Source organism: Falco naumanni (assembly GCF_017639655.2).
Source record: "Falco naumanni isolate bFalNau1 chromosome 20 unlocalized genomic scaffold, bFalNau1.pat SUPER_20_unloc_1, whole genome shotgun sequence".
Classification (NCBI taxonomy): domain Eukaryota; kingdom Metazoa; phylum Chordata; class Aves; order Falconiformes; family Falconidae; genus Falco; species Falco naumanni.
The window spans coordinates 742648-753959 of record NW_024427345.1 but is presented as its reverse complement, the minus strand read 5'-3'; the positions used below and the strand labels follow the sequence as shown (position 1 = coordinate 753959).

Below are 11312 nucleotides of genomic sequence, written 5' to 3'. Positions count from 1 at the left end.
GGGGACGACCGGGGGCGATAAGGAGCGAGGGGGAAGAAGGGGAAGGGGTGTAATGGGGGGCAATGGGGGAAACGGGGGGCAATAGAAGGGAATGGGGGGCAAAAGGGGAGGGGGGCAATAAGGATTGGGGGCTGGAGGGGGGTAAGGGGTAATAAGGGGGGAAAAGAGGGAGGAAGGGGTAATGTAGGGTGGGGGGTTAATAGGAGGGAATCAGGGGGCAATAGTGACACGAGGGGCCATGGGGGGGCAGTTTGGGGGGCAGTTTCCCCCCCCAGGGGCTGATGGGTGCTCATGACCCCCCAGCCCCCAGTGGTACGAAGGAGATGCTGACACAGTGGGATGTCCCAGGGCTTTATTGGGGGGCAGCAGGGGCACCCAGCACCCTCAGCACGGGGCGGGGGGGCACCCACGGGTGGGGGACACAGGGCGGCACAGATGGACATGGGTGGTCACACGTGATCATGGTTGGTCATGTGTGTCATGGATGGTCACAGGTGGACACGGGTGGACATGGGAGGTCCCAGGGGGACACAGGTGGTTACAGGTGGTCCCAGGTGGTCACACATGGTCATGGATGGACACAGGAGGTTCCAGGTGGACATGGGTGGTTCCAGATGGTCACACGTAGTCATGGCTGGTCACATGTGGTCATGGATGGACATGGGAGGTCCCAGGTGGACACGGGTGGTCATGGGTGGACACAGATGGTCATGCGTGGTCCTAGTTGGTCACAGGCAGTCATGGATGGACAAGGGAGGTCACAGGTGGTCATGGCTGATCCTGGGTGGTCATGGGCACGTGGTTGGCCACAGGAGGACACAGAGGGTCCTGGGTGGTCACGTCTGGCCACAGATGGTCACAGCACCCAGGAGGACACGCATGGGCATGGAAGGACACGGGTGGGTCACAGGAAGACGCAGGTGGTCACGGGTGGCCACAGCAGGAGGTGGGTGCTGGGTGGTGCTGGTGGCCTCAGTCGGAGCTGCTGGAGGAGGAGGAGGACGACGACGACGATGAAGAGCGCTGTGGGGGGACAGGACAGCCATGAGCACCCGGGGTGGGCTGGGGGGCACCCCCCCGTGTCCCCCATGTCCCCCATGTCCTGTGTCCCATGTCTGTCCCATGTCCCCCTCCTCACCTTGTGCCTTTTCTGAGCCTTCTTCATCCTCTTCTTCATCTTCTTTGCTGCCTTCTTGTCCAGCCCGGGGGGGTATGGGGGGGGCACCCCGGGGTGGGGGGGCTGCAGGGGAGGGCACCCTGGGGGTCCCATGGGGCACAGGGGGGGCCCCGAAGGGGCCAGGGGAGTCCCCGGGGGGCACGGGGTGGGCCCCGAAGGGTACGGGGGGTGCCCGGGCCCCCCCAGAGGATTTGGGGGTACCACCGGGGGGGGGTACACAGGGTTGGCAGGGTGGGGCTGAGGGGGGCACGTGGGGTTTGGGGGGTACACGGGGTTCAGGGGGGGCGGCTGCCCTGTGGGGAGGAGAAAAAAGAAAATTGAGGGGGGGATCCAAGAGCCCCTCGCTGCCCCGAGGGGGTCAGGGCAGCCCCCCCACCACTTTGAGGGTCCCTCCCCCCCCTTACCTGCACCAGGGTCCCACATGGCAGCTGGCAGCTCCAGGACCTGGGGGGGCACAGGGGTGAGTGGGGGCCCCCAAACACCCCAGGAGGGGTCCCTGGGGACCCCCCCCCGGCTGGATCAGGGGAGCAGAGGGGGGCAGAGGGATATTGCAGGGTGCGGGGGGTGTCTGGGGGGCTCAGGGGTCGCTGGGGGTCAGGGCCTGCAGGGTCGGTGGCTCAGGGGATTTGGGGGTGCGGGGGGGAATGGGGGATGCACAGGGGCTGCGGGGGGGGGGGGGGGGGGGGGGCTGGGGGTGCAGAAGGGACAGGGGGTGCACAGGGGCTCAAGGGGGGATTTGGGGGGTCACAAGGGGGACCTGGCGGTGCAGAAGGGGACAGAGGGGTGCAGGGGGAATCTGGGGGGTGCCAGGGGGATTTGGGGGCTCAGGGGGTGCCAGGACGGTGCAGGCTAGATCTGGGGGTGCACAGGCGGAGTAGGAGAATCTGGGGGGTGTTGGGGATGCCGGGGGGGATATCGGGGTGCGGGGGGGTGCAGGCTGGATCTGGGGGTGCACAGGCGGAGTAGGAGAATCTGGGGGGTGTTGGGGGTGCCGGGGGGGATATCGGGGTGCGGAGGGGTGCCGGGGGGGGTGCAGGCTGGATCTGGGGGTGCACAGGCGGAGTAGGAGAATCTGGGGGGTGTTGGGGGTGCCGGGGGGAATGTGGGGGTGCTGGGGGGGTGCCGGGGGGGATTTCGGGGTGCGGAGGGGTGACAGGGGGGTGCAGGGTGGATCTGGGGGTGCACAGGCGGAGCAGGGGGGTCTGGGGGTGCCGGGGGGGGAGTTGGGGGCGCGGGGGGGGGATGCCGGGGGGGAGTTGGGGGTGCGGGGCGGTGCCAGGGGGGTGCAGGCTGGATCTGGGGGTGCACAGGCGGAGCAGGGGGGTCTGGGGGTGCCGGGGGGGAATTTGGGAGTGCTGGGGGGGTGCCGGGGGGGGATTTCGGGGTGCGGGGCGGTGCCAGGGGGGGTGCAGGCTGGATCTGGGGGGTGCACAGGCGGAGCAGGGGGGTCTGGGGGTGCCGGGGGGGGAGTTGGGGGCGCGGGGGGGGGATGCCGGGGGGAGTTGGGGGAGCGGGGGCGGTGCCAGGGGGGTGCAGGCTGGATCTGGGGGTGCACAGGCGGAGCAGGGGGGTCTGGGGGGTGCCGGGGGGGGAGTTGGGGGCGCGGGGGGGGATGCCGGGGGGAGTTGGGGGTGCGGGGCGGTGCCAGGGGGGTGCAGGCTGGATCTGGGGGTGCACAGGCTGAGCAGGGGGGTCTGGGAGTGCCGGGGGGGAGTTGGGGGTCCCGGGGAGGAGTTGGGGGTCCCGGGGGGCTCCGCTCCCACCTGCCGCCTGCGCTCCGGCCGCGGCCCCGCCCGAGGGTACCGGGGGGGCGGGGCGCCGAGTGGCTCCTCCCGGGGGCGGGGCGGGGGCGGGGCGGGGGCCCTGCCGGGCGGGAGCGCCCGCCCCCCTGTGCCTCAGTTTCCCCCCGCACGCACCTGCCGGGGGGCGCCGGGGGGCGGCGCGGGGGCGGCTGCCAAGCGCTGGAGCCGCTGCAGCGCCCGCTCGGCCGAGAGCCGCGCCTCGGGGTCGGGGTCCCAGCAGTCCTCCAGCAGCTCCGGCAGCGCCCCCCCGGGCTGCGGGACCCCCGCTCAGCGCGGAGCCCCCACGTGGGGAGCCCCGGGAAGGGACCCTCACGCCGGGCATGGAACCCCCAAACAGACCACCCCTCCCCACCCCGAGCAGGGGCACCCTCGGCGCCCCTGGGGACCTGGGCAGGGACCCCCCCAAGGCAAGGGCACCCCCAGGCACCCCTGGGACCCTCTGGGCTGTCCTGTCCCCCCCCAGACAGGGGAACCCCAGGGCACCCTGGACACCCCCAGCCACAACTCCCAACACCCTTGGGTACCCAGGCAGGGACCCCCTCAGGGTAGGGACCCTCCCCAGACACCCCTGGGCACCCCCAAACACCCCTGGGTACCCAAGCAGGGACCCCCCCAGGGTAGGGACCCTCCCCAGACACCCCTGGGCACCCCTAAACACCCCTGGGTACCCAGGCAGGGACGCCCCCCCAGGCATGGGCACCTGAAGGCACCCCGGGACCCTCTGGGCACGGACACCCCACGTCACCACTGCCCATGGGCACCCGCAGCATCCCTGGGCACCCAGGAAGGGACCCCCCAAGGGTAGAGACTCTCCCCAGACACCCCTGGGCACCCCCAAACAGCCCTGGGTACCCAGGCAGGGACCTCACCAGGGCTGGGACCCCCCCAGACCCCCCCAAACACCCCTGGGCATCCAGGCAGGGACCTCACCAGGGCTGGGACCCCCCCAGACCCCCCCAAACACCCCTGGGCATCCAGGCAGGGACCTCCCCGGGGCAGGACACCCACCCCCCCGTGGGTGCCCGTCTGGGCTGACCTGGGGGGCACAGTGCCAGGCGGGGGGGATGAGTGGCCGCCGCCGCTCCTCCACGGCCAAGCGCCGGAGCTGGGCACCCGTGGGGCTGGCACCCAGCTCCGCCTCGTACGCCAGCCGGAATGCCGGCACGGGTGCTCCTGCGGGACCGGGTGGGGGTCAGTGGGCATGGGGGGAGGGTCCAAGGGAGCAGGGGGGCACCCATGGGTGCTCACCAGGGCTGAGGGCCTGGCAGCGTGAGAGGATCTCCCAGAGGAGCAGTGCCAGCGCGTAGACGTCCGCTTGCCGCAGCGCCCGGCCCCACGCCCGCAGGTCCAGGCTCTCATCCAGGATCTCGGGTGCCAGGTACCGCTGGGTGCCCGCCTGCACGCACAGGCACCGGGGTAAGGCTCGCACCAGGCCCGTGCATGCACAGGCACCAGGGTAAGGCTTGCACGAGAGTCGTGCTTGCATGAGCACCAGGTCCCAGCCTACACCAAGGCCCCATGTACCAGGGTAAGCCTTGCACCAGGACTGTGCTTGCACATGCACCAGGGTAAGGCCTGCACCCAGGTGAGGCTCGCACCAGGCCCGTGCATGCGTGGGCACCAGGGTAAGGCTTGCACTAGGGTGGTGCTTGCACGTGCACCAGGTCCCAGCCGGCACCGCAGCTGTGTGCACATGCACAAGGGTAAGGCTTGCACCAGGGCCGTGCGTGCATAGGCACCAGGGTGAGCCTTGCACCGTGGCTGTACTTGCAGGTGCACCAGGACCCAGCTTGCACCAGGGCCGTGCGTGCATAGGCACCAGGATGAGCCTTGCACCGTGGCTGTACTTGCAGGTGCACCAGGACCCAGCTTGCACCAGGGCCGTGCGTGCATAGGCACCAGGGTGAGCCTTGCACCGTGGCTGTACTTGCAGGTGCACCAGGACCCAGCTTGCACCAGGGCCGTGCGTGCATAGGCACCAGGGTGAGCCTTGCACCGTGGCTGTACTTGCAGGTGCACCAGGACCCAGCTTGCACCAGGGCCGTGCGTGCATAGGCACCAGGATGAGCCTTGCACCGTGGCTGTACTTGCAGGTGCACCAGGTCCCAGCTTGCACCAGGGCCGTGCGTGCATAGGCACCAGGGTGAGCCTTGCACCGTGGCTGTACTTGCAGGTGCACCAGGACCCAGCTTGCACCAGGGCCGTGCGTGCATAGGCACCAGGGTGAGCCTTGCACCGTGGCTGTACTTGCAGGTGCACCAGGACCCAGCTTGCACCAGGGCCGTGCGTGCATAGGCACCAGGATGAGCCTTGCACCGTGGCTGTACTTGCAGGTGCACCAGGACCCAGCTTGCACCAGGGCCGTGCGTGCATAGGCACCAGGGTGAGCCTTGCACCGTGGCTGTACTTGCAGGTGCACCAGGTCCCAGCTTGCACCAGGGCCGTGCGTGCATAGGCACCAGGGTGAGCCTTGCACCGTGGCTGTACTTGCAGGTGCACCAGGACCCAGCTTGCACCAGGGCCGTGCGTGCATAGGCACCAGGGTGAGCCTTGCACCGTGGCTGTACTTGCAGGTGCACCAGGACCCAGCTTGCACCAGGGCCGTGCGTGCATAGGCACCAGGGTGAGCCTTGCACCGTGGCTGTACTTGCAGGTGCACCAGGACCCAGCTTGCACCAGGGCCGTGCGTGCATAGGCACCAGGATGAGCCTTGCACCGTGGCTGTACTTGCAGGTGCACCAGGACCCAGCTTGCACCAGGGCCGTGCGTGTGCTTGCCAGCCCCCCCAGCACTGCGCCTGTCCTCACACACGCACGAGGGCTTGGCTTGCACCAGGGCTGCGCTTGCACACGCACCAGCAGTGTGAGGGGGTCCCATCCCCGCCCCACCCGTGTCCCCGTCCCCGTCACCTTGCGGATGGGCACGGCATGGCGGGCGCCAGCCTGGGCGCGCGGTGGCAGCGCCAGAGCCAGCCCGAAGTCACCGATGGCACAAGTCCCGTCCTCCCGCACCAGCACGTTCTGGCTGCTCAGGTCCCGGTGCACCACACTGGGCTTGTACAGGCCTGGGGGGGGTGGGGTGGTGGAATTTGTGGGGGGTCACCAGAGGGGGACACCCCTGCAGAGGCCGGGCGGGTGCAGGAGCGGCTGCACTCACCATCGCGCCACAGCTCCTGGTGCAAGAAGGCGAGGCCGCGGGCGAGGGAGAGCGCCAGGCGCACGCTGCCGGCCCACGTCCCCACGTGCTGCCCCAGGAAGTGTCGCAGGGAGCCCTGGGGACACGCGTGGGGACACGCGTGGGGACACAGGGCAGCCGCCCCCCTCATCCATGCACCCAGCTGCCCCCCGCTGCTTGCGGGGGCACCCCGTGTTCCGGTGGGTGCGTGGCCGTGGCACGGCCTGTGTGAGCACCCCCACCCTGTGCACCCCAGAGCACCCCCGCTGCAGCCACAGGCACCCCGAGCACCCACGCACCCCCAGAGCACCCCCAGCACCCCCTGCACCCCCTGCACCCCCTGTGCACACTCGTATGCACCCTGAGCACCCAGCGTGCGCCCTGAGCACCCCCAGCCCCCCCATGCACAACTTCCCAGCACCCTGCGCACACTCGTGTGCTCCCTGAGCAACCCATGTGCACCCTGAGGACCCCCGGAACACCATGCGCACCCCTAGCACCCTGTGCACACCCATGTGCACCCCAGCACCCCATGCACGCTCACCCCAGCACCCCCATGCACACCCATGTGCACCCCCAGCCCCCCATGCACGCTCACCCCAGCACCCCCATGCACACCCATGTGCACCCCCAGCCCCCCATGCAGAACCTCCCAGCACCCTGTGCACACCCATGTGCACCCTGAGGACCCCCAGCACCCCATGCACAACCCCTCAGTGCCCTGTGCCTACCATGTGCACCCTCAGCACCCTATGTGCACCCTCAGCACCCTATGTGCACCCTCAGCACCCTATGTGCACCCTCAGCACCCCCAGCACCCCATGCACGCTCCCAGCACCCTGTGCACACCCATGTGCACCCTCAGCACCCCCAGCACCCCATGCACGCTCCCAGCACCCTGTGCACACCCATGTGCACCCTCAGCACCCTATGTGCACCCTCAGCACCCCCAGCCCCCCATGCAGAACCTCCCAGCACCCTGTGCACACCCATGTGCACCCTGAGGACCCCCAGCACACCATGCACAACCCCTCAGCGCCCTGTGCCTACCATGTGCACCCTCAGCACCCCCAGCACCCCATGCACGCTCCCAGCACCCTGTGCACACCCACGTGCACCCTCAGCACCCCCAGCACCCCGTGCACGCTCCCAGCACCCTGTACACACCCATGGGCACCCTGAGCCCCCCATGCACACCCATGGGCACCCCCAGCACCCCATGCACGCTCCCAGCACCCTGTACACACCCATGGGCACCCTGAGCCCCCCATGCACACCCATGGGCACCCCCAGCACCCCATGCCCACTCATGAGCACCCCTGGCACCCCGTGCCCCCCCCCCCCCCTCACTCACGGCGGGGTACAGCTGGAGGACAAGGAGCCCCCCCGTGGGCACGAGGCCCGGCCGCCCGCGTGCCCAGCAGCCGTGCCACGTTGTCGTGCTCCATCAGGGGCAGCCCGTGCACGGCTCGCTCGGCTGCGAAGCGCCCGGCCGCCCCGGCCACGAAGGCCTTGATGGCCACCGGCTGCTGCTGGAGGGTGCCCTGCCACACCGCTGAGAAGCGTCCGGCCTGCAGCACCTGCCGGTGCGCACAGCACCCATGGGTGTCCATCGTGACACCCAGCGTGTCCCCGCTGGGTGGTGGGATCCCATCCGGGGCTGGGTGGCCCCAGGTCCAGGGACAAGCAGCTCTGGGCACCCATGGGTGACCCCCGGAGCCCCAAGCCCCTACCCTCAGTGCTGGGCACCCACGGGTGCCTCCCACTCCTGAGCAGCCCCAGATGCCCCCATACCCAGGGATGCCCCCGCACCCATGGGTGTCCCCAGGCACCCCACACCCAGGGATCCCCAGGCACCCATGGGTGTCCCCAGCCCCAGGTGTCCCCTGGCACCCCACACCCAGGGAGCCCCAGGCACCCATGGGTGTCCCCAGCCCCAGGTACCCCCTCACCCAGGGATCCCCAGGCACCCATGGGTGTCCCCAGCCCCAGGTGTCCCCTGGCACCCCATACCCAGGGAGCCCCAGGCACCCATGGGTGTCCCCAGCCCCAGGTGTCCCCTGGCACCCCACACCCAGGGAGCCCCAGGCACCCATGGGTGGCCCCCCCGGGATTCCCCATGGGTGTCCCTCAGCCCGTGGGTGCCCACCCCATGGGTGCCCCTCGTCCCGCAGGTGCCCCGTTACCTGCAGGAAGCGCAGTGCAGGCAGGTCTGGGCTGGGGGGCTCTGGGGCAGCCTCGATCCCCTGGCACCCCCGGGGCGGCTGCCCTGCGTGGGTCCTTGCCCATCGCAGCCCTGGCACAGGGACATGTGGGACACAGGGACAGAGCCCCCCCCCCCAGGGACCCCCCATAACCAGGGGGGACCTCGGGACACCAGAGACTCTCAGGACCCCCCCCACCCTGGGGACAGGGGGGATGTGGCACCCTGGGACCCCCACACCCAGGGACGCCTGCATCCTGGGGAAACCGGGGACAACCCCCCCCGGGCGCCTCCTCCCAGGGCTCCCCCGGACACCAGGGACCCCCCTGCCCCAGGGGTGACATGATGCTTGGGGACACCCCCACCCTGGGAAACCTGCACCCTGGGGACACCAGGGACGCAGCATTTGGAGACACCCCCACCCAGGGGACACGGGGTAGGGGGTGGGCTGTGCCTGGGGGTCCCCACGTCCCACCCCACGTCCCCATCCCTACCGAGGATGGCCAGGCAGCTGAGGAGGAGGAGGAGGAGGGGGCCAGCACCCCACAGCCACAGGGGCCCCACAGCCCCCACAGGGCCGGGCACTGGGGACAGAGGCTGCAGTGACACGGGGCCCCCCCACACCGGTGGGGACCCGGGTGGGTGGCCCCCTTTTCTTTGGATCGCACAGGTTCCCCAGTCCCCTATAGGTCCCAGGTCCCCCCCATGGGTCCCCCAGTCCCCCCATGGGTCCCCCAGTCCCCCCCCAGGTCCCCTATGTGTCCCAAGTCGCCCCCCCCCCCCAGGCCTCCAGCCCCCCCGTGGGTCCCACATCCCACTAGGTGTCCCCTGAAGGTCCCCATGGGTCCCCCCAGTCCCCCATGCAGCCCCAGCCCCTCTCCCCAAGCGCCCCCCAGCACCCCCGGCCTCCTGGTGGATCATATCCAGCCCCCCAGTGCCCCCCAGCACCTGGGCCATGCTGGGGCCCCCCCAGCCCCGTCCCTGTCCCGCTGGCGTTGCCGTTGCAGAGGTGGCCGTGGCAGAGGCAGACGAGGACGGCACCGCCGGGGGGGTCCCGCGGGGCTGGGGGCGCAGGTGGGAGAGGGGCAGGTGGCCCCCCCACCCCCCCAGCAGCCTGGGGACACCGCAACCGTCACTGGGGCGCCCCACGGTGCTGGCAAGGGGACCCCCAAGCCCAGGGAAGGGGCAGGGGGCCAGGCTGGACCCCCCTCCCCAGGCCCCCCCCGCAGCGCTGCTCCGGCCCAGCGCCTCTGTAGCTGCTTCTCAAGGCCAAGGTCAAGCGCAGCAGCTGGGAAGGGACCCAGGCTCTGGCCTCCCAGCACCTCCCCCCGCCCACCAACGGCCCCTCAAGGCAGGATCAGGCCCCTCTATCCTGCCCCAGCCCCTTCTGCCCCCCCCCAGTACCCTCCCAGGGCAGGATCAGGCCCCTCTATCCTGCCCCAGCCCCTTCTGCCCCCCCCCACTACCCTCCCAGGGCAGGATCAGGCCCCTCTATCCTGCCCCAGCCCCTTCTGCCCCCCCCCACTACCCTCCCAGGGCAGGATCAGGCCCCTCTATCCTGCCCCAGCCCCTTCTGCCCCCCCCCACTACCCTCCCAGGGCAGGATCAGGCCCCTCTATCCTGCCCCAGCCCCTTCTGCCCCCCCCCACTACCCTCCCAGGGCAGGATCAGGCCCCTCTATCCTGCCCCAGCCCCTTCTGCCCCCCCCAGTACCCTCCCAGGGCAGGATCAGGCCCCTCTATCCTGCCCCAGCACCTTCTGCTCCCCCCCAGTACCCTCCCAAGGCAGGATCAGGCCCCTCTATCCTGCCCCAGCCCCTTCTGCCCCCCCCCCAGTACCCTCCCAGGGCAGGATCAGGCCCCTCTATCCTGCCCCAGCACCTTCTGCCCCCCCCCCACTACCCTCCCAGGGCAGGATCAGGCCCCTCTATCCTGCCCCAGCCCCTTCTGCCCCCCCCAGTACCCTCCCAGGGCAGGATCAGGCCCCTCTATCCTGCCCCAGCCCCTTCTGCTCCCCCCCAGTACCCTCCCAAGGCAGGATCAGGCCCCTCTATCCTGCCCCAGCCCCTTCTGCCCCCCCCCCAACTACCCTCCCAGGGCAGGATCAGGCCCCTCTATCCTGCCCCAGCCCCTTCTGCCCCCCCCCCCACTACCCTCCCAGGGCAGGATCAGGCCCCTCTATCCTGCCCCAGCCCCTTCTGCTCCCCCCCAGTACCCTCCCAGGGCAGGATCAGGCCCCTGCCCCGGCCCGTTCTGTCCCCCACCCCTCCCCCGGGCAGGATCAGGCCCCAGCCCCTCTCCCACCAACGCTCCAGGACAGGATCAAGCCCCTTCTCCCCCCCAGGACAGGACGAGGCCCCCCCATATCGGGATGCATCCCCAGGGGGGTGGGGGGGGGGTCTCACCCTGCACCAGCGCGTGGCTCTGGTTCCAGATGCCGATGCAGCACTGGCCGGGGGGGCAGCGGATGGTGCCAGCCTTGGCCCCCCCCGGGCCCCCCAACCCACCCCGCACGCTGGGATGCTTGTAGGAGACGCAGCTGAGATTGTGGGGGCCTGGGGGGGGGGGGGCAGAACACAGTGATGATGGCTTCAAGCCGCCCCCCCTGCCCCCCAAAAATATCCTCCTCTCCTCCCCTCCCACCCCCCAACAACCACCACCAGCACCCTAGGGTGGGGGGTCCCCAGCACCCACCTGGTGGCCCCGGCGCCAGCCCCATGGGTGCCTCCGGCTGCAGGAGGGAGCTGGCAGGATGCGTGCGGGGGCCGGTGGGAAGAAGAAAGCGGGCCCTGGCCGGAGGCAGCCCCCGGGGAGGAGGAGGAGGAGGAGGAAGGTGCTGCCCCCGCAGCAGGGAGGAGAACAGGATGGGGTACCCTGGGTAGCAGCCACCCCCCACCCTGCATCACCCAAAGCCCCAGCACCCCCCCAAGGCACTGCCGCCCCCCCCAGACTGAGCA

The 11312-nt window shown here is 70.5% G+C and overlaps 1 protein-coding gene across 1 annotated transcript; it reads right to left on the bottom strand.

Moving 5' to 3' along the window:
- Positions 1 to 337: 337 nt before the first annotated feature.
- Positions 338 to 11074, bottom strand: LOC121081890 (anti-Muellerian hormone type-2 receptor-like). Its single transcript, XM_040581198.1, is given in 15 exon segments — positions 338 to 1023; positions 1139 to 1470; positions 1582 to 1621; positions 2941 to 3006; positions 3094 to 3231; positions 4016 to 4152; positions 4228 to 4375; positions 5889 to 6043; positions 6136 to 6250; positions 7508 to 7540; positions 7542 to 7733; positions 8340 to 8449; positions 8851 to 8940; positions 10761 to 10910; positions 11050 to 11074. Coding segments are annotated over 15 exon segments (1782 nt in total). The 3' UTR covers positions 338 to 972.
- Positions 11075 to 11312: the final 238 nt, after the last annotated feature.